Below are 27,056 nucleotides of genomic sequence, written 5' to 3'. Positions count from 1 at the left end.
TTTTTCAAATGCAATTTAAAAAAAAACAAACACTTTTTTTTACTTTTAATGCACAAAAACAGAATATATTGGGCAATTATTTGCTAAAATATAAAAGATGATGGTTTGTCGAGTAAATAGATACAAAAACATGATATGCTTTAAAACTGTGCATGCCCCATGCACCGGCGACAAACTGCATACATTTTTAATATCCATGGGCAATGCTTTAAAAGCCTTTACAAGCTACCATTTTAGATTTACAGAGGTCTAGTGGTAGAATTACTTCCCTTGATCTGACGTTCATGGCAATACCTCACATGCATGGTGCAACCGCAGTTTACATATTGGTACAGGGTCAACGCACAAGGGTTCTTTTTTTTTTTGATCACTTTTAATGCTATCATAGGGAATGCAAATATCCCCTATAACTTCAATGGGCATTGTCATATATTCTTTTTTGAGAAATCTGGGGTCTATCAGACTCTAGATATCTCCTCTGCCCTTACATTATCAAATCAAACCAAGATCGGTGTGATCAGATGCTTTCCCAATTTACAAATGGCGCTGTTTATATCCTGCGAAACTGAAGTGATGAAATGCTCATAGCTTCCGATTTCTTAGGCTATAGAGATGATTGGCACAATTCTGGTCTCCAATCAGCTCTATGGTCATCTGACAGAAACACCAGCTGCATTCTAAGGTTCTCCCGATGGCACGGGACTGCCCAATAAGGCCCTGGAAGGCAGAGGGGGAGGGGGGCATCTTCTCCCAGTGCTTCTAAAAGCAATCCTGCAGCTAATTAGCCACTAGGATTGCTTTTACATGAAAGTGGATCGCTGGCTGAAAAAAATTAAACCAGAATGATGCCTGCAGCTGCAGGCATCATCCTGGTCATTCCACGCCTGCTGTGGTTGGTATGTCCTCAATTTAGACCTTTAGAAAAAGTTAGGAAAAGGATAAATAGGGCAATGGAAAAATTCATGCCACTAATTAATGGTTGTTCTTAACGGCATGTAGATCTTGAAGGAGGTTTTAGTGGCATTTAGATCTGATATGATTCATTTATCAGACATTGGCCTGGATATATTTAATTTAGGTTTACAAAATTGCTTTGAATTGGCCACGCTTTTGGGTTAGGCCGGTCTTTTAGCCCAGCTTTTGGGGCTTGTTGTTTTATGATATTTAATTGATGCTTGAGTCCTTAATGACTGAGCTATTCTTGATTTTTTAAGTTTAATTATTACATTTGAATAAATGATATGAGTTATTTATTATTTATTTATTTAATTTTCAATTTATACCAATAAAAGTGCCGTGGCCAATTTTATGCCAAGAAAAAGTGTCTGTGTCTTAACTTATTTAAGTTACATAGTGTTATTTGGGAAGGGAATCAGCACAGCCTGAATTCCCATGTAAAAAGTGGACAAACAATCAATGCCCACTTTCATGGGCATGCGGCCATCACTCCCTCTGGTTATTTAACCACTTGTCGACCGCAGATAGCCGAATGACGGCTTTACTGCGACCGGCCAGTTCTGGGAGGGTGTCATATGATGCCCACAAGTGCCCAGCAGTGAAACCCACCTGTGCCCAGCAGTGCCTACCACCCACCTGTGCCCATCAGTGCCGACCAGTGCCATTCATCAGTGCCGCCCATCATTGCCCAGCAGTGCCGTCAGTCAGTACCGTCAGTCAGTGGCCATCAGTGCAGCCCAGCAGTGCCATCCATCAGTGCCGCCCATCAGTGCCCAGCAGTGCCGTCAGTCAGTGCCCATCAGTGCAGCCTATCAGTGCCCATCAGTGCCACCTATCAGTGCCAGATCATTAGTGCCGCCTCTCTGTGCCACCTATCAGTGCCCATCAGTGCTGCCTATCAGTGCCCATCAGTGCTGCTTATCAGTGCAGCCTCATCAACACACATCGGTGAAGGAGAAAAATTACCTGTTTGCAAAATTTTATAATAGAAACAAAGAAACTTTTTCTTCAAATTTTCAAATTTTTTGCTCTTTTTTTTGTGTATAGCGCAAAAAATAAAACACCCAGCGGCGAGCAAATACCACCAAAAGACAGCTCTATTTGTGTGAAAAAATTATAAAATTTTCATATGGGTACAATGTTGCATGACCTATATATATAAAGTGCAGCGCTAAAAATGACACATAAAAAGTTCGATCTAGAAAATTCGATCTGAAAAGTTCGATCTAAAGTTGGTGATCAAATGTTCATTAAATCATCAATGTAATAAAATTGGACACAGCTAAGAAGAATCCGGAACAAATGGCAGAATTGCGCACTCACCGACCGCACACAGGAAATGCGCGTATGTGTATAAAATTCCACAGAATGTCGATCTCCCTCAGGAAGGGGTGTTTACCAAGCGATGGTCAGCTGGGCTCACAGAACCTCCTAAGGATCGGAATGGGTCGGCCGGATAAAAGACTCCAGATAAAGGCTTCCTCTTCTGGATACAGTTGGGAGCTGTGTCTGCTGACCCCTCAATAAGGGGCAAAGAGTAGGAAAGTACCCATAGTGTAGTATTTCTTAAAAGAACTTTATTGATAACAGACTTGGTGCAGGGTAAACAGTAATGATGCTGGCAAGTGCCCAAAACATGAATATAATAAAACACAAATTACTGACCCTGGGTGAGATGGCCACCAGACCTCCTCGTGGTCTGGGCGGCAATAAGGCGTCACAGGGTGTCAGTTCCTCCTGAGGCCTTTCGTGCTAAGGCACATCATCAGAGGGGAGACTGACAGCTCTGTGACAGACGCCGAATCCTCAAATAGTGAAAAACGGGAGTCGCGCATGCGCACTGACTCGCCGCCATTTTCGGAGAGACCGGGCAACTGCGCATGCGCGCGCGGCTAAGCGCCATTTTGCCGTGGATATATTGAACTGTCAGCTAGAATGCATTGCATAACACTGGCAGAGCACACAGAACGGTGCATCTGAGCCAAACACAGTGGCTCTCAGTCCCAGGGGAGGTGATAGATCTAGAAATCCTGGTTAACAACAAAATAGGATATCCGCAAGTCACTTCCTAAACAATGCCGCACCAAAATTGGTGACAAATAGGGGGATGAACTACTATACCCACGGCGTCAAAAAGGTGCTCCAGGTCCTCAAATATATGTATATTAAAATAAAGCTGAAAATATATTTAAAACATTAAAAAACAGAGGACAGTTAAAATGTGCAATAATTGTCCCTGTCAAAAGACACCAATAAATGGTATTTTGAAACAACACTTTTCTGCCAAGGAAAATTAAATGATGGCTGAGATATAATTATACACAGCGATCTTCAACAAATTAAAAACATTTATATGCCACTGTTAAGTGGTATAATCCCAGGGAGATAGTTAAAAGTAACGAACCCCCTACTAAGTGATTATTCACCATTAGGTGAGATATCGGGGAAGAAAAACACTGGTTTGTCCAGGGCATATGAAGGTGTTCAAAAACAGCAAGCAGTATACATAAAAATGCACAAATGTATAAATAGAAGAGGAAAATAGATTCCTATAAAACACACATACTTTTCAGCTTTATTTTAATATACATATATTTGAGGACCTGGAGCACCTTTTTGACGCCGTGGGTATAGTAGTTCATCCCCCTATTTGTCACCAATTTTGGTGCGACATTGTTTAGGAAGTGGCTTGCGGATATCCTATTTTGTTGTTAACCAGGATTTCTAGATCTATCACCTCCCCTGGGACTGAGAGCCATTGTGTTTGGCTCAGATGCACCGTTCTGTGTGCTCTGCCAGTGTTATGCAATGCATTCTAGCTGACAGTTCAATATATCCATGGCAAAATGGCGCTTAGCCGCGCGCGCATGCGCAGTTGCCCGGTCTCTCCAAAAATGGCGGCGAGTCAGTGCGCATGCGCGACTCCCATTTTTCACTATTTGAGGATTCGGCGTCTGTCACAGAGCTGTCAGTCTCCCCTCTGATGATGTGCCTTAGCACGAAAGGCCTCAGGAGGAACTGACAGCCTGTGACGCCTTATTGCCGCCCAGACCACGAGGAGGTCTGGCGGCCATCTCAACTAGGGTCAGTAATTTGTGTTTTATTATATTCATGTTTTGGGCACTTGCCAGCACCATTACTGTTTACCCTGCACCAAGTCTGTTATCAATAAAGTTCTTTTAAGAAATACTACACTATGGGTACTTTCCTACTCTTTGCCCCTTATTGAGGGGTCAGCAGACACAGCTCCCAACTGTATCCAGAAGAGGGAAGCCTTTATCTGGAGTCTTTTATCCGGCCGACCCATTCCGATCCTTAGGAGGTTCTGTGAGCCCAGCTGACCATCGCTTGGTAAACACCCCTTCCTGAGGGAGATCGACATTCTGTGGAATTTTATACACATACGCGCATTTCCTGTGCGCGGTCGGTGAGTGCGCAATTCTGCCATTTGTTCCGGATTCTTCTTAGCTGTGTCCAATTTTATTACATTGATGATTTAATGAACATTTGATCACCAACTTTAGATCGAACTTTTCAGATCGAATTTTCTAGATCGAACTTTTTATGTGTCATTTTTAGCGCTGCACTTTATATATATATTTCTATTTAAGGCTGTTGTGATCTCCTTTAGTGCTTTTAGCTGCTCAAGTATACTTTTATATAAGAAGCGCTCACCACACCTTTTATATTTAATGTTGCATGACCGCGCAATTGTCATTCAAAGTGCGACAGCGCTGAAAGCTGAAAATTGGCCTGGTAAGGAAGGGGGTATAAGTGCCGGTAGGCAAGTGGTTAAACAATTTTTAGCGGTCATTTCAATTTACGTCAGATGGCACTTTAAGAGGTGTATGGCCCATTAAGAAATTTATAGGTGGTTTGAGAGGGAAAAGCAGCACCCCACGTGACCTTTAGGAAAGTTCTGGAACCTGAAGGGCTTATTATATAAAGAAGGGTCTCCTGAGGCAATTTGCCAGTTGGCAGGTGTCGTTCAACGAGCGAGCTCCCCACCCTGCCTTTCCCCAGTTGCTGGCACTTTATGTGGTTTGTCACCCTTAATAAAGGGGGGACTTGTTGTTTTATGATATTTAATTGATGCTTGAGTCCTTAACCACCTCCCAACCGGGCGTTGTATATAAACGGCCGGACGGTGGCACTGCAGGGTCGGGTGGCCGTTTATAAACGACCTCCCCGCACCCTGCTTGTGTGCGCTCCTCGGGAGCGCGCAGCACCGCGATCCGGTGCCCGATCGTTGGACGGGACCTCTGTACGAGGTCCCAATCATGTGATCACTGATTGGCCAATCAGTGATCACATGCAAAGTAGTAAGCAATATGTCACTTGTGACATCATTGCTTACTACCTTTGAAATCTGTGAATGATCACAGAGGTCACATGGTACAAGGCTATTCACAACAGCCTTGTACCATGTGACAAGCTGTGACCAATCACAGCTCACTCAGTAGTTCTCAATGGCTGCAAGAATGCAGACAGAGAGAAAGATGTAAAAGATGTATAGGATGTAAAAGCAATCAGTGTGAAAAAAAAATAAAAATCTTCATCACCCCCCAAAAGTTGTACAGTGTCACCATGATGACACTGTACAGCTAGGGTGATAGTATGTAAAAAAAAAAAAAAATAAATAATATAAAAAAATGTAAAAAAAAAAGTTTAAAAATTATACTTTTTGGTTATAAACTAATTTGGCTTTTTTTTTTTTTTAATAAAAAGATAACGGAATAAATTTTGGCCAAGATTTATGATGAAATATTATTTATTTGCAAAATTTTATAAGAAAAACACTTTTTTTCAAAATTTTTGGACTTTTTCATTTACATAGAAAAAAAAATAAAAATCCCAGCGGTGAATAAATACCAACAAAATAAAGATTTATCTGTCTCAGAAAAATGGTAAAAAATGTATATGGGTACAGTGTTGCATGACCACGCAATCGTCATTCAAAATGTGATAGCGCTGAAAGCTGAAAATTGCCCTGGTCAGGAAGGGGGTAAAAGTGTCCGGTCTGGAAGTGGTTAATGACTGAGCTATTCTTGATTATTTAAGTTTATTTATTACATTTGAATAAATGATATGAGTTATTTACTATTTGTTTAATTTTCAATTTATACCAATAAAAGTTTCGCAGCCAATGTTATGCCAATAAAGAGTGTCTGTGTCTTTATTTATTTAAGTTACATAGTGTCATTCGGGGAGGGAATCATGCACCTGGGCTACCTGGGTAGCGGTTACGCTGAACGAGCTTAGCTGATCCATGTGCAAGATTCATTTTTTAGAAAGTAGCTGTTTGATTCTTTTGTGTACAGTTTTTTACATGACCTGATCTAAAATGTTGCATAGAACACTACAAGCATTAACTTGCATCATGGTAGATATGAATCATGGTCTGTTCTAGGGGTGGAGACGCTATGAGAAGATTGGGTAAAGGCCCCCTTCCTGTAAAGGCAGTGTGAGCTCAGAGAAACGAAACTAACCTGACTAGGAGAATTTACTGATGTTAATATTCAGGAACTTGCCAAAACCTGGCACAAAGATCCCCAGGAAAAAAATGCAAGTTACAGAGTGGCCTCGTGTGAAGTTCTCCATCCTCTTCTAACTGGCAGTTTATTTTATGCCTATACACTCAAATGTACTTGCATATATACGCTTAAATCACTGTGCTCCAATATAAAATGTTCAATTTCTTTTTGTGTCTGTGAATGAAACGCAACATTACGAATCTTTACCGAAGGCATTGTGTGTGAATTGGTGTTCAAATCCATTAAAAAAATTGCTACATTGCATGCACTCGAGTACACCTGCTTTGCTCTATGAAGTGTGACTTGCGTTCAGGTCACTCTACAGAAAACATTTGACAGGCTGTGAGGAAGCGTTGGATTGTGTCCTTGCTGTCTGTTTTAATGACATCATCACGCCCATAGACTGGCTCCCACTGCATGGGAAAATAACATTTTTGCACGGGGTTCTTCTTTTACCCCCCCAAATACATTGTGCACGGTCACGGGGTGGTTACAACATGGCCCTATTCACTTGAACATGGTGAGAGTTGATATAATTGCTGCTGCATCTGTGAAGCAAAGCATCACAGCCTTAGCATGTGTACACCCCAGGCTGCTGCCTTTGCAACAAAAAGGGGGTGATTGAGGGGCATTAAAAACGCAGCTCAATTGCAAAGTTTTGCCACCCCTCAATTGGAAATGTAAAGGAGCCCTAAGTATAAATTGGGCTGGCAAGACCTTAATGCTTCGAATCACTGACTTGGAACAAATATACAGCTGAGATCAGGAGGCACACTTGCCCCAGGTCAATAATTTACAAATTATTGAAGCTTTTGGATCAATATAACAACCGAGCAACACACTGTTTCAGAAACAAAGTCAACAAATGTAGCCAAATATGTTGTTTCACGTTTAAGTGGCCCAAAACACAACTGCAGCCAAAAATAGGCTAAATATATATCTAAAAAATATCAAATAAAATAAATTATAATTTCCCTTTGGGATTAATACATTTTTCTAAAAATAAATAAATAAATACAAAATAAAAAATGAGAAATATATCTATTTCTCTATGTACTTCTTGATGGAATTGATGAAATCAATGCAGTAATCCCTTTTATTTTGTACAGGCAATATATACACAATATATTTATGCAATATCTCACAAAATGAGCACACCCCTCACATTTTTGTAAATATTTTATTATCTTTTCATTTGACAACAGTGAAGAAATGACACTTTGCTACCAAGTAGTGAGTGTACAGCTTGTAGAACAGTAAACATTTGCTGTCCCCTCAAAATAACTCAACACACATCCATTAATGTCTAAACTGCTGGCAACAAAAGTGAGAATGTCCAAATTGGGCCCAAAGCGTCAATATTTTGTGTGGCCACCATTATTTTCCAGCATTGCCTTAACCCTGTTGGGTATGGAGTTCACCAGAGCGTCACAGGTTGCCACTGGAGTCCTCTTCCACTCCTCCATGACAACATCACAGAGCTGGTGGATGTTAGAGACCTTGCGCTCCTCCACCTTTCATTTGATGATGCCCCACAAATGCTCAATAGGGATTAGGTCTGGAAGCATGTTTGGCCAGCCCATCACCTTTACCCTCAGCTTCTTTAGCAAGGCAGTGATTGTCTTGGAGGTGTGTTTGGGGTCATTGTCATGTTGGAATACTGCTCTGCGGCCCAGTCTCTGAAGGGAGGGGATCATGCTCTTCTTCAGTATGTCACAGTACATGTTGGCATTCATGGTTCCCTCAATGAACTTTAGCTCCCCAGTGCTGGCAGCACTCATGACGCCCCAGACCATGACACTCCCACCACCATGCTTGACTGTAGGCAAGACACACTTGTCTTTGTACTCCTCACCTGGTTGCCACCACACACGTTTGACACCATCTGAACCAAATATGTTTATCTTGGTCTCATCAGACCACAGGACATGGTTCCAGTAATCCATGTCCTTACTCTGCTTGTCTTCAGCAAACTGTTTGCGTGCTTTCTTGTGCATCATCTTTGGAAGAGAATTCCTTCGGGGATGACAGCCATGCAGACCAATTTGATGCAGTGTGCGGCATATGGTCTGAGCACTGACAGGCTGACCCCCCACCCCTTCAACCTCTGCAGCAATGCTGGCAGCACTCATACATCTATTTCCCAAAGACAGCCTCTGGATATGACACTGAGCACATGCACTCCACTTCTTTGGTCGACCATGGCGAGGCCTGTTCTGAGTGGAACCTGTGCCGTTAAACCGCTGTATGGTCTTGGCCACCGTGCTGCAGCTCCGTTTTAGGGTCTTGGCAATCTTCTTATAGCCTAGGCCATCTTTATGTAGAGCAACAATTCTTTTTTTAGATCCTCAGAGAGTTCTTTGCCATGAGGTGCCATCTTGAACTTCCAGCGACCAGTATGAGAGAGTGAGAGCGATAACACCAAATTTAACTCACCTGCTCCCCATTAACACCTGAGACCTTGTAACACTAACGAGTCACATGACTCGGGGAGGAAAAATGGCTAATTGGGCCCAATTTGCACATTTTCACTTAGAGGTGTACTCACTTTTGTTGCCAGCGGTTTAGACATTAATGGCTGTGTGTTGAGTTATTTTGAGGGGACAGCAAATTTACACTGTTATACAAGCTGTACACTCACTACGTCACATTGTAGCAAAGTGTCATTTCTTCACTGTTGTCACATGAAAAGATATAATAAAATATTTACAAAAATGTGAGGGGTGTACTCACGTCTGTGAGATACTGTGTGTATATATGTATATGTTTGGCTGGCATAAATGTGGGTGGTTGATAGGATGCCTCTCCCCACCTAGGTGCAGATAGAGAGGAGGGGCCTGTCCTGCTGCAGGAGGAATTTCTATTACAGAACAGAGCCCAGCAAGTGATTGTTCTGAGTGGAAGAAGACTGAAAACTCTGTTCAACATGGATCAAATCTTCAAGCATCTTATAATTCTCGGTCTGATATTCATAACAAGAGGTGAGTGCAAAACATCCACACTATATGGAATAGCAAGGAGAAATTGGCTGCAATATCCATAAGGCCAGATGGACTTTGGGGAATTATTACAGTATGCCTGGAAAACAAAAGTTTTTTTTTTCATTTTGGATATAGTAACTTAGGGCTGCTTGCTGACACTTTCATTTCCCATCACATCTGAGCAATTAGGGCTTGTTCACACCATGAGATGCGTCTTTCGCACATTGATTATCCATTGTAATGGGCTGCAGGCATGCTTTTTAACCACTTGCCATCCTGGGGATTTACTTCCCTTAATGACCAGGTCTCTTTTTGCTGTTCGACACTGCACTATTTCAACTGATAATTGCGCGGTCATGCAATGCTGTACCCAAACAAAATTGACGTCCTTTTTTTCACACAAATAGAGCTTTCTTTTGGTGGTATTTGAGCACCTGTGCGCTTTTTATTTTTTGTGCTATAAACAAAAAAGCCTGAAAATTTTGAAGAAAAACAATATTTTTGACTTTCAACTCTAAAAATTATATAGTAAACATAAAAAGACAGAAAATTAAAAAAATATATTTTTTATTTTCGGCTATAAAAAATATATAGTAAACTCAAAGTTAGTCATAAATTTAGGGAAAAATGTATTCTGCTACATGTTTTTGGTAAAAAAAAATCCCAATAAGTGTATATTGATTGCTTTGTGTGAAAGTTATAGCATCTACAAACTATGGTATAGATACTGCAATTTACGCCATTTTGTTTTTGCTATACAGCGCTGCACTAGTTTAACTGACAATTGCGCAGTCATGCAATATGGTACAAAGATCAAATTTACATCCTTTTTTCATACAAATAGAGCTTTCTTTCGGTGGTATTTGATCACCTGTGTGCTTTTTATTCTTGTTGCTATAAACAAAAACATTGATTGCTTTGTGTGAAAGTCGTAGCATCTGCAAACTATGGTATAGATCAGGGGTCCTCAAACTTTTTAAACAGGGGGGCCAGTTCACTGTTCCTCAGACCGTTGGAGGGCCGGACTATAGTTTAAAAAAAAAAAAACTATGAACAAATGCAGACACAGTACAGGAGATGACCAGAGACTGCAGACATACAACAGCGGCGGGAATACTGGGCCGGCTGCTCCATAAGACGCACAGACATTTCTCCCCAAGTGTGTCTTATGGAGCGAAATAGTGCCCCATCATTGGTGTCAGCGGGAGGAATAGTGCCCCATCGTTGGTGTCAGTGGGAGGAATAGTGCCCCATCCTTGGTGTCAGTGGGAAGAATCGTGCCCCATCATTGGTGTCAGTGGGAGGAATAGTACCCTATCATTGGTGTCAGTTCGAGGAATAGTGCCCCATCATTAGTGTCAGTGGGGGGAGGAATAGTGCCCCATTATTGGTGTCAGTGGGGGGAGGAATAGTGCCCCATCGTTGGTGTCAGTGTGGGGGGGGGGATAGTGCCCCGTCATTCGTGTCAGTGGGGGAAGGGGATAGTGTCCCATCATTGGTGTCAGTGGGAAGAATAGTGCCCCATCATTGGTGTCAGTGGGAAGAATAGTGCCCCATCTTTGGTGTCAGTGGAAGGAATAGTACGTCATTGGTGTCAGTGGGGGGGGGGGGAATAGTGCTCCGTCACTGGTGTCAGTGGGAGGAATAGTACGTCATTGGTGTCAGTGGGGGGGAATAGTGCCCCATCATTGCTGTCAGTGGGAAGAATAGTGCCCCATCTTTGGTGTCAGTGGGAGGAATAGTGCCCCATCTTTGGTGTCAGTGGGAGGAATAGTGCCCCATCATTGGTGTCAGTGGGAGGAATAGTGCCCCATCTTTGGTGTCAGTGGGAGGAATAGTGTCCCATCATTGGTGTCAGTGGGGGGGAATAGTGCCCCATCATTGGTGTCAGTGGGAAGAATAGTGCCCCATCTTTGGTGTCAGTGGGAGGAATAGTGTCGCATCATTGGTGTCAGTGGGAAGAATAGTGCCCCATCTTTGGTGTCAGTGGGAGGAATAGTATGTCATTGTGTCAGTGGAGGGGAATAGTGCCCCATCATTAGTGTCAGTGGGGGGGATAGTGTCCCAACATTGGTGTCAGTGGGAGGAATAGTGTTCCATCATTGGTGTCAGTGGGGGGGATAGTGTCCCATCATTGGTGTCAGTGGGGGGGATAGTGGTCCATCATTGGTGTCAGTGGGGGAAGGTATAGTGTTCCATCGTTGGTGTGAGTGGGGGGTGCAATAGTGCCCCATCGTTGGTGTCAGTGGGGGGTGGAATAGTGCCCCATCGTTGGTGTCAGTGGGGGGTGGAATAGTGCCCCATCATTGGAGTCAGTGGGGGGGAGGAATAGTGCCCCATCGTTGGTGTCAGTGGGGGGTGGAATAGTGCCCCATCGTTGGTGTCAGTGGAGGGTGGAATAGTGCCCCATCATTGGTGTCAGTGGGAGGAATAATGCCCCATCATTAGTATCAGTGACACCAATGATGGGGCACTATTCCTCCCACTGACACCAATGACATGTAACTTACTGACCCCTGCGCCAGCCTAGGTGCTACTGCAGCCAGCATACCTGATTGCAGCAGCACCATCAGCACGGCACACTTACCTGTCAGCTGTCCTTCTTCACTCCGGCCTCTCTCTCACTCGATGTTCGCGGGGCCGCTCAGCTCCGCCTCCTCGCAGGTGATTGGCTGCCTGCGTGCCTTTCCTAAACTACAGTTCTGGCGCCCAATCACCGGTGAGGAGGCGGAGCCGAGCGGCAGGAGTGAGGGAGTGGCCGGAGTAAATGAAGGAGCAGCACTTTCTGGACTGGATCAACGTGGGACTGGGACCGGAGCCAGGTAAGGTACAGCAGCCCCCTGCCCACCCCTGTACTTAGTGTCCCTTCTTGTCCCGCCCCTGCCGGCGTGCCGGATAAATGGCCTCGGCGGGCCGCATGTGGCTCGCAGCCCGTAGTTTGAGGACCCCTGGTATAGATAATGGAATTTACACAGCTTTTACTTTCTGACTGCTCATCACATTTCTTGAGGTGCTAAAATACCAGGACAGTACAAACACCCCCAACTGACCTCTTTTCAGAAAGTAGACACCCTAAGCCAGTGGTTCTTAACCTGGGTTCGATCGAACCCCAGGGGTTCGGTGAGTCAGTCTCGCGGGTTCGGCGGAGGTGAAGACCCACACCCGACTCATATGATTCGTGATGACATGCCCCGCTTGTCCATCATTGGCTGCAGGTGGTCACGCAACATCGCTTAGCCCAGTGGTCGGCAAGCCGCGGCTCTTTACACGCTTTAATGCAGCTCTTGTGTGCCGGGCGCCCGCTCCCCTCCCTCCTCTCGGGCGGCAGGGACTCTGCAGCGTGATCCAAAAAAAAAAACAGCCAGGGCAGCGCGCTCAAATGCAATGATTGGCCAGTCTCGTTGCCACTCACATCCTGATAGCCAATGATTGGCTGTCAGGATGTGTGTAGGCGGGGCAGCGTGACAACGTGAGAGGAGCTAGGCTCCTCTCACAGTCCGCCCTGAAGACCGGAACGGCGCGGGAATACGGGGAGAGGAACGCGCGGAGCAAAGGTAAGTGAATTGACACAGGGGGGACTTGGCTTACTACTTACTTACTACTACTATATAAGGGATGAATTAATATGGGGGATGAATTACTATAGGGGGGATGAATTACTATATGGGGGATGAATTACTATATGGGGGATGAATTACTATGGGGGATGAATTACTATATGGGGGATGAATTACTATATGGGGATGTATTACTATGGGGGATGAATTACTATATGGGGGATGAATTACTATGGGGGATGAATTACTATATGGGGGATGAATTACTATATGGGGGATGTATTACTATGGGGGATGAATTACTATATGGGGGATGAATTACTATATGGGGGATGAATTACTATGGGGGATGAATTATTATGGGGGATGAATTACTATGGGGGATGAATTACTATATGGGGGATGAATTACTATATGGGGGATGAATTACTATGGGGGATGAATTACTCTATGGGGGATGTATTACTATGGGGGATGAATTACTATATGGGGGATGAATTACTATGGGGGATGAATTACTATGGGGGATGAATTACTATTTGGGGGATGAATTACTATACGGGGGATGAATTACTATGGGGGATGAATTACTATGGGGGATGAATTACTATATGGGGGATGAATTACTATGAGGGATGAATTACTATGGGGGATGAATTACTATGGGGGATGAATTACTATATGGGGGATGAATTACTATGGGGGATGAATTACTATATGGGGGATGAATTACTATAGGGGGGATGAATTACTATATGGGGGATGAATTACTATATGGGGGATGAATTACTATAGGGGGGATGAATTACTATGGGGGATGAATTACTATATGTATATTTTCAATTGTCAAACCTTTTCACACTTATATCTTAAATAATTGGGAATGTCTAGTTCTAATTTATATATATATATATATATATATATATATATATATATATCAGTTTTGAAATATATACTGTATACCATATATTAGTTTGTAGACTCTATATTTGTTCTTTGTTCTTAATGGTTTTGTTCATTTTGTGCACCTATGTATAAATATATACCTATGTTTTGAATTTTAAAAATCATATTTTATTTTTCCAATTAAGAAGGGTTCGGTGAATGCGCATATGAAACTGGTGGGGTTCAGTACCTCCAAAAAGGTTAAGAACCACTGCCCTAAGCTATCTGCTGAGAGGCATATTGAGTCCAGGGAAGATTTATATTTTTTCCACAAGTTTTTTGAAAATGACAAAAACATTTTAGTTTTTTTACACAAAGTTGTCATTTAAATTATATATTTCTCACACAAGCCAAGAGTATATGTGGAATTACACTCCAAAATATATTCTGCTACTTCTACCAAGTATGGGGATACCACATGTGTGAGACTTTTTGGGAGCCTAGCCACATACAAAAGCCTGAAATCCAATGACCACTTTGAAAGCCTGAAGCTGTGTAACTTCCTCATTTTACTTCCTCACTACCTATCACAGTTTCAGAGGCCCTGGGATTCCAGGATAGCACCAAACACCCCCAAATGATCCTTTTTGGAAAGTAGACACCCCAAGGAATTTAAAAAGAGGCATGGTGAGTATTTTGCAGATCTCATTTTTTCTCACAAGGTTTTGAAATACAAAAAAAAAGAAAAGAAAAGATATGTTTTTGTTTTCTTTCTTCATTTTCCAAAAACGTGTGGCATCAAACGAGATCTGCAAAATACTCACAATGCTTCTTATTAAATTCCTTTCGGTGTCTACTTTCCAAAAAGGGGTCATTGGTGCTATCCTGGCATTTCAGGGACTCCGAAACTGTGATAGGTAGTCAGGAAGTGCAATGAGGAAATAAAACCCTTTAAAAGCCTGAAGGTGCTTATTGGATTTGTACTTGGCTAGACTGTTAAAAAGTCTCTCAAGTGTGGTATCCCCATACTCAGGAGAAGTAGCAGAATGTATTTTGGGGAGTAATTCCACATATACCCATGGCATGTGTGAGCAATAAATAGTTTAAGAGACAATTTTGTGGTAAAAAACAAATTCTTCTATTGACTCAACGTGCCTCTTGGTTAGCTGAGAGGCACGTTGAGTCAATAGAAGAATTTTTTTTTTAGTTTGGGGTGTCTTCTTTCTAAAAATGGGTTGCTTTGGGGGGTGGGGGCATTTTATGCCCAGTATTATAAGTTTATGCCACACATCATTCACTCTTCTAACCACCTGAAGACTAAGCCTTTTCTGACACTTTTTGTTCCCATGAAAAAAATCAGTATTTTGTGCTAGAAAATTACTTTGAACCCCCAAACATTATATTTTTTTAAAGCAGACACCCTAGTGAATAAAACAGTGGGTGCTGCAATTTTTTATGTCACATAGTACTTGCGCAGCGATTTTTCGAACGCACATTTTTTTAACCAAATACACTTTTCTTTCTTTTAATGCACAAAACACAATATATTGGCCAATTATTTGGTAGACTATAAAATATGATGGTATGTCGAGTAAATAGATACCAAACATGACAGGCTTTAAAACTGCGCATGCCCCATGCAATGGCGACAAGCTACATACATTTTTAATATCCATAGGCAACACTTTAAAAGCCTTTAAAAGCTATCATTTTAGATTTACAGAGGAGGTATAGTGCTACAAATTACTGGCCTTGATCTGTTGTTCGCGGTTATACCTCACATGTGCGGGGGGGGGGACAGGGGTTGACAAGGGTGCTTTTTTCTTGTTGTTATTTTGATTTTTTTATATATATTTTATTATATAAAATATAATATTATAATAAAATATAATAGAAATATTTTATTGTATGCAGCCTGGTGGGCTGAATGAAAAAAAGAGAAGAAATCTCTGCCAGCAAAAGTGTGTGGTATGCCCACCATTAGAATATACCGCTCTGCATCCACCCACTTTTAATTGTGGGCACACATTAGGTCACATGGTGCCACATGTGCCAGTTCCAAGATTGTACAAATGTCTAAATAGTGGCACACTTGAATAAAAATTGTCCACGTATAAGTGGTACCCCATATGAAAAAGGATGACACCAAGTCCCAAACTATCTTGCCACTACTCCCCATGTAGCCTGGGCATCCGGTTGGTTCCAAGTGACTATCTTTTCCCTCGTAAATCTGAAACTTATATGTATAGCCTGTTGCTCTCTCACAGGTCTTCTACATCTTGACCCCATATCTGGCTGGGGAGAAATTGGTTGAATGCAAGGTGGCCAGAAAAAATTAATGAGGGACTCATCAACACAGATTTTGCGCTAGGGGTACAGACATCTGCAAATTTTTGGTTAAGGTGATTTACGAGGGGCCAAATTTTTTGGAGCCAGTGAAATTCAGGGTCACCCTGAGCACAACATTGTTGTTGAAATGCATAAAACACATTATACTCTCATATCTATGCCTGGCCATGGCAGCAGAGAACATGGGCATATGAAGAATCGGGTCTGTGGACCAATACAACCGCTTTTTTTTTTTTTTAGTAATGCCCATGTTGAGGGTTAGACCCAAAAAATTTTTTAATTTGGAGACCGTAATGGGTTTCCATGCGAATGGTCTAGCAAGGTTTGAATTTGGGTTGGCAGCGATAATTTGCTGTTTCCACCTGAATTCTGGGTTGGCCAGTGAATGGGGGAAGTACAGGTGCTGATTTTGCGAACACTGCAGTTTTGTGTGCAATGTATCAAGATACAGTGACCTACTGACACTGCACTTGCTGGAGAAGAAGGAGGAGGGGGGTAAGCGTAGGGGCCAAACGCAGGTGCTGGCAGGTGCCGGGGCAGTCCCCACTAACGCTGTGTTTTTGGGGACACTATACTAATGTGAACGCTGGTATAGTGCTGATCTGATCAAAGATATTGATCTGTTCAGACACTATACTAGCAATGGAGGTTTATTGTGTGTGAGCGTGTTCCTGGCAATCAAGGGCTTAAATGTGATGACTGGTGTACTGACGGGCAATCTGACGCCATCTGGGAGGGGCGTGAAAACCACGGGAGCGCAAATCATCTGGGAGGGGCGTGAAAACCACGGGAGCGCAAATCACGTGTATATAGGTGGTTTTGCGCACCCGTGCTGCCCTGTAGCAGTATTTCTGCTATAGGGCGGTCAGGAAGCAGTTACAGAAGCGGTTTGCATTAACGCGCTGCATTACTTTAACTGACAATTGCGCGGTCATGCAACACTGCACCCAAATTAAATTTATGTCCTTTTTTCCCACAAATTGAGCTTTCTTTTGGTGGTATTTGATCGCCTGTGCGTTTTTAATTTTTTGCGCTATAAAAAAAAAGACCGACAATTTTGAGAAAAAAACTATGTTTTGAACTTTTTGCTATAAAACATGTCCAGTAAAAAAATTTAAAAATCAAATTTCGTCTTAAATTTAGGCCAAAATATATACTGTGACATGTCTTTGCTAAAAAAAATCCCAATACGTGTAAATGAATTGGTTTATGTGAAAGTTATATTGTTTACAAATGGCGGTATAGATACTGGGATTTTTTTTTTATACTAATAATGGCGGCGATCAGCGACTTATGGCGGCGATCAGTGACTTATAGTGGGACTGCGGCGGGCATTCTGACACTGGGGGGAACTGACTTGGTGTCATTGACATCCCCAGTGACACCAATACAGTGATCAGTGCAAACAAAAAGCACTGACACTGTACTAATGGGACTGGGGAGGAAGGGGTTAACATTTGGGGGCAATCAAAGGGTTAACCGTGTGATGGGAGTGTTTTACTAGGGGGCGGGTGCTTCACTGTAAGCACACTGATCAGGATGGCTGTGCATAGCCGTCCCAAGCAGTGTGCCCAAACTGTGCCCAGGACTTTAGTCCTGTTTAAAAAAAGATCAGCAGCTACAATTGTGTAGCCAGGAAGGGGGGAAGCGGGCCAAGCTGACATAATTCTAGCCTAGGCAAAAATTGCAGAAGTGGGTACCAATTTTGTTAGAGAAGGAGTGCAACTTTTGCTTTTAAGCGAAGGTCCACTTTAAGGCAGTTTCCACTAGGTTTAAACAGATCGAACTGTTAATAACAGCTTGCCTTTGTTCGTTCCTTTTGTTTGTTTGTTTGTTTTTCTTAAGAAGCATTGTGCAAGAAGTTTTGCACATGTATCAAGTTTCAGATATTTGTTTCCGGTGATGAGCAAGGGGTAAGATCAGTTCTAGAGGAGGAGAAGAGTTCTGGTGCAAATGTGTTTACAGGTGCTCTCATTGAAGTCTATGGGATGATAAACACCTGATTAGGCTAACAGATATCTCTTGTACTAATCTAGAGTATACAGGCAATTGAGTGCTGAAATGTGAACAGGCGTAATTACAAACCATAGGATTTGGTAGGTTGAGCATGGTCACCGATAGGGAAACGCACTGCAAAAGCTCAGATGTGAATGGAGGCTTAGACTGTTGTCACCAGAACAAGTGTCCCCATGGAAAGCATTCCTCTGTATTCCTGTTACACTCAAAGTTTTGGATTTTTTTTTCTTCCAAAAATTTTTTATTGAAATACAAGACATTTGAGATTAAAGACATGTACGGAACCCATTTTGCACACGTATAACTGAAGCAATCTCCCGTAACGCAGACGGGTAGTCAGACATGTAATTGAAGTATGCAGTAAACATAAACAGGAGATCACGCTACCCAGTAAACAAAGTAGAATAACAGTTTCGCAAATATGGATGGTAAGCAATAGAGGTATAGAGGATGCAAGTGTCGGGGGTAAAAAGTGCTTAAGTAATCGAGTAGTGGAGCAAAAAGCAGCATTGATGTCTGAGGCGGACGCCTCGTGCAATTCCGCACCCGGTTAAGTTAAGTTTCTGCTTGTATGTAGAAATAGTTGTTTAAGAGAGAAATATGAGACAAAAGGAAGGAAAAGAGAGAAAAGAAAAAGAGGAGAGTACTGTATATGCAGGAAGATTTAGAAAGCACAGGGAGGAGTGAGAGAGAGAGGAAAAAAAAAAAAAAAAAAAAAAAAAAAAAAAAAAGGGGGGGGGGGGGGGACGGACGGAGAGGGGGGGGGGGGGGGAGAGGTGGGAAGGAAGTGAAAAAGGAGGGATGGATCAAGTAATAGGTAATAGTTATTAAGCCAACCATAATATAATATAGTAGACAAGCTAATAGGTATTATCCGTAGGACTTAACATACATTTCGATAAACACGGTCCGCGGCGTTATTCCAGAGGTGATAACTTTGAACGGTATTCACGACCTGTAGATTAGTTTTAGTTATTCATATAGAGTTTATAGAAATTGGTAGTTTGGAAGTGTTTCCAACACGCCCACGTTTTCCGAAATCTCTCCGGGTGGTCTCTTGTCACTGAAATCAATTCCTCCATCTCCGCAACCCTGATGACCCTATGAAACCACTCCCGCACAGTAGGAATCTGTTCTGAACGCCAGTGGACAGGAATGCATTGTTTTGCCGCATTTAGCATATGTAGGGTAAGAGACTTACGGTACATCCTTAACGGAATTGAGGAGTGGTGAAGTAAAAATTGAGCCGGGCTGTATTCCAGAGTGTAAGTAGTCACTTGTGAGACTATATCTCGCACTTTTTCCCAAAAAGGCTGCAACAAGGGACAATCCCACCAGATATGTAGGAGTGTGCCTGTTGTCTGTTTACATCTCCAGCACAACTCTGAAATATTAGGGTCAAATTTATGCAGCAGGGACGGAACTCTGTACCATCTAGAGTATAGTTTGTAATTGCTTTCCTGCGTGGAAACACACATGGAGCCCGAATGTATGTGTTCATAAATGTGATCCCAGTCGTCAGTTGACAAAGGTATTTGTAAATCACGTATCCAAGCCTCACACGCTTTTCGAGGTTGAGATATACTAGTAGTTTCAAGAAGGGAGTAAAGCTTGGATATAACATGTCGCTGGGGGGAATTCGAGAAGCAAAGTTTCTCAAATGGAGTAAGCGACAAAGTTTTGGATTTTAGCTCACTTTCAGTACAGTTGACTGTGATCACCAGAGCATGTAAAAAAAAAAAAGTAAAGTTTCCTAATGGGGACACACACAGCAACAGAAACCTAACAGACATTCTAACGCTTACCTACTCTATCCAACACTAAAAAGAAAGGTTTGGCTTTAGAATGGAAATATACTGAAAGAAATATAGGGGGTACTGTTGCTAACCTCTGTCTGGAAATGCTATTTGCTGGGCTATCTGTAGCGTCAGTACTTCGGACCATAAGGGTGCATCCACACACTTGTGAATGCACTCGCTCAGCGATTACATGTGAGAACTCCATTGGGTGTTCCTGCAATTATCTGCGATAGGCAGCCCCAATGAAAGCAATAGGAGGGTGCCGATCATTCGCATGAGCGATTATATGTGAGATTACATTGTTTTCGATGGGGCTGCCTCTTGCATCTAATCACGGAAACCTCATCTTGGGTTCTCACATATAAATGTCGAGCAGGTGCGTTCGCTATTGTGAAATGTGTCAAAACACAGGTGCAAAAACGCAATGCAAAATGCAATGTAGAAATGGCTCAAACGCAACCTGCATAGGTGTGTATGCAAATGCATCTAGAACGCAGAACCTGTGGCATGAACTGGCCCTTACAGGGGCGATCTAGCAGCAGAGTCTGTGTCATGACATTCCTGGGACCTGCTACTGCCATGTACAGCTGCCAACTGAAATGCATTCAAAGGGGCAGCTGTATGTGCTTGTGCACTGGAGATTGCCTAAAACACACGCATGCGTACTGACTTATGCTGCTAACCACACTATCTGCTGTAACTGCCCCAGCTCACAACCATGTGTTCATGAACCTTTACGTCTGGTACACACTACTAGTTTTTTTTTCATTTAACCCAGTGGTCAAGAGGAGCCGCTGTACGAACTATCTGATGTCAGTACAACATTCTCCGCTGCTGTGCTATTGTGTTTTGTCAGGGGGGACGGCCCCCCACCAAAACACTCCAATCAGCGCTGTCAGCCAATTGCTGAGAGCACTGATATGGCGCCGATCGGCAGACCTTTTTTTGGTCTTGCCTCTTCGAACACCCGGCTTTTGACAGACTGCCTGCCCTACACACAGTCTGAACAATTCCCCATATCCATAGAATTCAACAGGAACTGGACACATTAATATTAGGGATATATTTGAATATTGCATTTCATGCTGAACAAATCCAGTTCATACATGACTATGTTAGCACATAGGAAAGGGGAGAAAGCATTCTCTTCCCTCCTGGGTGACAAAGATACGCTGTGTTTGGTATCCCTGGGTTTGAAATATAATTATGAATATTAATCTGCCACTTTCTAGAATACCACTTGCACATATTGGAGGTTATTAATATTAGAATGGAATTGTAGTTGAGACTTGGTCATAAACTTGGTGACCTCTTAGCAAAATGAATAGCCTGCTAGGAGTTAAAGCAGTAATAAATACAGAAACAAGCATTTATTATATTGCAGCTCACTAGTCCTTAGATGTGATGGCTGCATTAGTTTTCCTTTTTATGCTTTTTCCCCTCTGTCTACACCTGGTGATCTGGTCAGTAACACACCTCCTGTATCAGTGTGCCTACACTCTGGATAAAGGAGCAACAGAGACACCTATGGACAGCAGCATTGTCAGTCTGGGGGGAGGGTAGTGTTACATACACTAGCAGATTTAGATGCACTAAGAAATTTAAGTCAAACTCCAGCTAATACTTTGACCGGATTCACATTAGTGCGCTGTGTTTTTTCTGTCTTTCGTTTTTATGCGCGTTTTGCATTTTTTTTAGGTGCACCGCCATTAAACTCTATTAAAATGCACATTTTGTGAAAGTGCGGCAAAATGCAGCATGCAGGATTCCATTGCTGCCCAACAACTGCTGCCAGGTCGTTCCTCCCTGAGGACAGTTCAATACTGGTTCTTCTATAGATCTGTGAAGTCACTGGTTTCTGAGTCCATCCAAATTTTATGGTGTGTTGAGCCCTAATGAAGGAGTTGTATTGCCCCCGAAATGCATTGGTTGTTTTTATGCTTTTTTTTATCAAGAAATAAAATGATCATGCACACTGTGATCTGATTTTGGTCTGGCGGTCCTTTCTATATTTCTGTGGTTTGAGTTCATGTTGGGTGCCAAACGAAGGAAGCCTTGCTGTGTGGGAGCTTCTTTGACGTTTTCCACTCTTACCACATTTGTAAGTCCCAGCACCTTTTAGAATATGTTGTTCTGATGAAATAACAGGTGACAGGATCTCTTTATATCACCCACCCTGCACCTTCACCTTTCTCCCCTGATCCCAGGTGCACGGTCAATGGAGACAGTACACAAATCCATAGGCAAAAATGGTCATTATACCAAATAGATAAAAGGTGTCAGGGAATGGGAAGATCGCCGCTGCGATCGAATCTGCACATGCGTAGAATCCTGACAAAACGTACAGGCAGGCAGGCACTAGGACCCAGGCGTGCCTGTCACAAATGACGGGCTAGGCAAGCACTAGGACCCAGGAGTGCCTGTCAGGAGTCGGGTGGACTATTTAAACCCGGCTCTTGCAATGCTCAAGTGCCGTATGGTCTTATCTGTGTTCCTGTGAGTAGATTGTTTGTTGCCGAACCTGCCTGACCCTGATTTGCTGTCCGTCTCCTGCTCTGATCCCTGGCTTTGTCTGACCATTCTCCTGCTTAACCCTGTACGTTCTGACCTCCTGCTAACGAACCCGGCTTGTGACCTGTTTATCCCTCTGCCTGCTGATTTTGTACTACGCCGCCACCACTGTTACCGACCCGGCTTGCCTGACGCTGCTCCTGTTACCTCCTCACATCAGACTCTCACCTGCTATACACCTCCAACGGTGCTTCTACCACAGCTGGGTGAACCCAGGGGCCGCGACCTGGTCTCGGCCTGCTCCAAGTCCATCCCCACCATCAGGGGCCCTGCTGAACAAGCAGGTCGGAGCTTAGATTCCGCGCCTTGGGGGAATCCAGTCTGTGGAGTGCTAGAGGCTACCGCAGTGGGGTCCCTGACAGAACCATACGGCCATGTCAGAGTCTGGAGGAGGACCTTCACCCTGGGAAGAGATGTGCCAACATCTGGCGGCACTCACACAGGCAGTGAAGACCCTGGAAGAGGGATACAAGCACCTGGAGGGACAGGTCCAGAGCCTGGCCGCACCAACACCCACAACTCCAGGCCCAGTGGGTGCGCCTCCGTCCATGGGTGCAGCGGGGTCTGCAGTTGAAGCAGCATTTACCATCCCCCCGCCAGAGCCAAGAGTGCCGACCCCTGAGCGGTTCAGTGGGGACCGAGGGAAGTTCAGGGCCTTCCAAAATTCCTGCCAGCTGTACTTTGACCTGCAACCCCGGACCTTCTCTTCTGAATCGGTGAAGGTAGGATTTGTCATATCCTTGCTGCAGGGGGAGCCCCAGGGATGGGCTCATCGCCTGATGGAGGCCCACCACCCACATTTAAATACTGTCACCACATTCTTTAAGGCGATGGCACAACTGTACGATGACCCGCATCGAGCCGCCTCGGCCGAAGCAGCTCTCTATTCATTACAACAGGGACGCCGGGCAGCGGAGGACTATGCCGCTGAGTTCAGGCAATGGAGTGGAGACACACAGTGGAATGATGCAGCTTTACGCCACCAGTTCCGGTTGGGACTGTCAGAACCATTGAAGGACGAGTTAGCGAGAACAGAAATTCCAGACTCCTTGGAAGGTTTAATCGATCGGGCCATACAGATCGATCGCCGACTGCGGGAAAGGAGACAGGAGAGGTCCAGCCAGGGGCAGAGAACTTCATGGATGATGCCCAGAGTACCAGTCATGCCAAGGGTCAGTGTCGGCAGTCGGAGCTCCGAACCGTCCGAGGGGGCCGAGCCTATGCAACTCGGCCTGATGCGGCCTACTCTTTCTACTGAGGAACGACAGAGGCGTCGAGCCAATAACCTGTGTCTTTACTGCGGAGCAGCGGGTCATATGGTGCGTTCCTGTCCGAAGAAAGACTGTAAGTTCTCTTCTATTCCTTTTAATATATCTGCTGTATGTGAAGGCAACCCCACTCACTTGGCTGTACCTGTGTCCTTTCAGCTTCCCGGAGGAAGCACACAGGTGATGGCTATCATTGATTCTGGGGCCTGTAGTTGCTTCGTCGATCTCGGTTTCGCTACCCAGCACCAAATACCGTTGCTCGCCAAAGAACACAGGGTGAATATTTTTCTGGCGGATGGGTCTCGGATAAAATCGGGGACGGTAGACCGGGAAACCCCTCCTATACATACCACAGTGGCGGGTTATCACCAGGAGTTTCTCCGCTTGGACGCCATCGCGTCCCCCCTATTTCCAGTTATTCTGGGGCTCCCTTGGCTACGAGCTCACGACCCCCAAATTGACTGGAAGACCGGGTCAATCCAGTTCCACTCACGATACTGTCAGGAACATTGTCTACCTAGGGCATCACTAGATACCCCGGCCTTATTAACTGTAAGCTCCGAGGCCAAGTTAACTCAGATGGTACCTGCAGCTTACCACAAATTCCTAGACGTGTTTAGTCCACGGGGGGCAGAGGTTCTTCCCCCACATCGGGCCTATGATTGCCCCATCGATCTGCTCCCGGGCTCCGAGATTCCTTTTGGCCGCATTTTTCCCTTATCTGAGCGGGAACTAGGGGCTTTAAGAGAATATATTGATGAGAGCCTCCGGAAGGGATTTATCCGCCCTTCCACATCCCCGGCCGGGGCAGGGATTTTCTTTGTTGAAAAGAAGGACGGATCCCTAAGACCGTGTGTTGAATTCAGAGACCTCAATAAGATTACTGTCAAAAACCGCTACCCCCTTCCTTTGGTCCCAGAATTATTTCAGAGATTAAGGACGGCATCCATCTTCTCCAAGTTGGACCTCAGGGGTGCCTATAACTTGGTTCGGATACGTGAGGGAGACGAGTGGAAAACAGCGTTTCGCACTCGGTTCGGACATTTTGAATGTCTTGTCATGCCTTTTGGGCTATGTAATGCACCGGCCACCTTCCAGCACTTTGTCAATGACATTTTCAGGGACTTTCTGGATATCTTTGTCATTGTCTATTTGGACGATATCCTGATATTTTCCTCTTCCCTGGAAACACATCGGGGACATGTTAAGAGTGTGCTGGAACGTCTCCATCAGCATGGCCTTTATGCGAAAGCCGAGAAATGCTGCTTTGAACAGGAAAGCATTTCATTTCTTGGTTTAATAATCTCCACTACGGGGATCGCTATGGACCCACAAAAAATCTCAGCTATCCTGGAATGGCCTGCCCCCACGGATAAGAAGGGAGTTCAGAGATTTATTGGATTCGCCAATTTTTATAGAAAGTTCATAAAGAACTTCTCAGGCCTGGTAGCGCCCATTACCCAGCTCACCAAGGTAGGAGTTCGTTTCCAATGGACTCCAGCTGCAAAGGTAGCTTTTGACGCATTGAAAAAATTATTTACAACGGCTCCCATTCTGAGCCACCCTGACGCATCCCTACCCTACATACTAGAGGTAGACGCATCAGAAGTGGCTGTTGGAGCAGTATTGTAACAGAGGGTAGGGGCCAAGGAGCTAATGCATCCAGTGGCTTTTTTCTCCAGGAAGCTATCCCCTTCTGAAAGGAACTGCGATATTGGGGATAGGGAGTTACTAGCCATTAAGACAGCTCTGGAGGAATGGCGTTATCTGCTAGAGGGGGCCCTACACCCCATTCTGGTCTATACTGACCACAAAAACCTGGAGTATTTAAAAACAGCCAAACGCCTCCGTCCACGCCAGGCCAGATGGGCACTGTTTTTCGCGAGATTTAGTCTTCACATAACGTATCGTCCTGGGTCAAAGAACACTAAGCCTGATGCCCTTTCTCGGATGTTCGAGGATCCTAGGGAGACGCCCCAGCCAGACACCATCCTGCCGGCAGGTAGCTTTCTATTGCTACAGTCAGAACTGCTGTCTAAATTGCAGGCGGCCTCCAACCGGGTTCCTGACCTGCCTGGGGTCTCCCTGCTGAACAAGGAGGGTCTCTTTTGGAGAGGGGAACAGGTCGTGGTACCCAAGGAGGTCCAATCCCTGGTGTTGGGGTTTTGTCATGACCATCCCCTAGCAGGACACTTCGGGATACATAAGACGTTAGAGCTGACACAACGCACATTTTGGTGGCCAAACATGGCCAAGGACTGTGAAGCATATGTGAAATCTTGCCCCGTCTGTAACCGAAACAAACCCACCAGAGACAAGGCCTGGGGCCTATTGAAACCACTGCCAATACCTGACCGACCTTGGAGTATGATCTCGTTAGATTTTATTGTTGACTTGCCACCCTCACGAGACCACACTGTGATCTTTGTGGTTGTGGACCGCCTGTCTAAAATGGCCCATTTTCTGCCACTAGCCAAGACACCATCAGCTTCCGAAACAGCCCAAGTATTTATCAAAGAGATTGTGAGGCTGCACGGAGTGCCAAAAGAGATTGTCTCGGACCGTGGAGTACAGTTTACTTCCAGATTCTGGAAAGCATTATGTGAGGGGCTGGCGATTAAGTTATCTTTCTCGTCAGCATATCACCCCCAGACAAACGGGCAGACAGAACGAACTAATCAAACGCTTGAGCAATACCTGAGATGCTATACATCTTTCCTGCAGGATGACTGGCTGACACTTCTACCAATGGCAGAATTTGCATATAACAATGCGAATCATTCTGCCACCAACCAATCCCCGTTTTTCGCTAATTATGGGTTTCACCCTACCTTCCTGCCAGACCTGGTTCCTGAGAACTCAGTCCCAGCGGCCCAGGACACCTTAGAATTCTTCACTGCCAATAACAAGCTACTACAAGAGACAATGGCTAAGGCCCAAAAGGACAGTAAAAGGTTCTGTGACAGGAGGAGAAAGGGAGAATTGGCTATACATCCTGGGGATCGGGTTTGGTTATCAACGGTCAACCTGAAACTGACTTGCCCGTCCAGAAAATTGGCACCCAAGTTTGTGGGGCCCTTCCAGGTAGAACGTAAGGTTAACGAAGTAGCGTTTAAATTGACTCTCCCTGAATCCCTCA

General features: G+C 44.2%; 1 protein-coding gene across 1 annotated transcript in view; it reads left to right on the top strand.

The window, feature by feature from the left end:
- The first annotated feature begins 9,354 nt into the window (after positions 1-9,354).
- LOC149458683 (uncharacterized) overlaps positions 9,355-27,056 on the top strand; it is a 47,254-nt gene continuing 29,552 nt past the window's right edge. The window contains exon 1 of the mRNA XM_089681975.1: positions 9,355-9,472. Within this exon, the coding sequence (XP_089538101.1) occupies positions 9,418-9,472 (55 nt within the window). The 5' untranslated portion in view covers positions 9,355-9,417. The remainder of the gene's footprint in view (positions 9,473-27,056) is intronic.

Source organism: Staurois parvus, unplaced genomic scaffold (assembly GCF_062004578.1).
Source record: "Staurois parvus isolate SC_StPar_1 unplaced genomic scaffold, SC_StPar_1.0 ptg000282l, whole genome shotgun sequence".
Taxonomy (NCBI): Eukaryota; Metazoa; Chordata; class Amphibia; order Anura; family Ranidae; genus Staurois; species Staurois parvus.
This window is presented reverse-complemented; position numbering and strand designations above follow the sequence as displayed.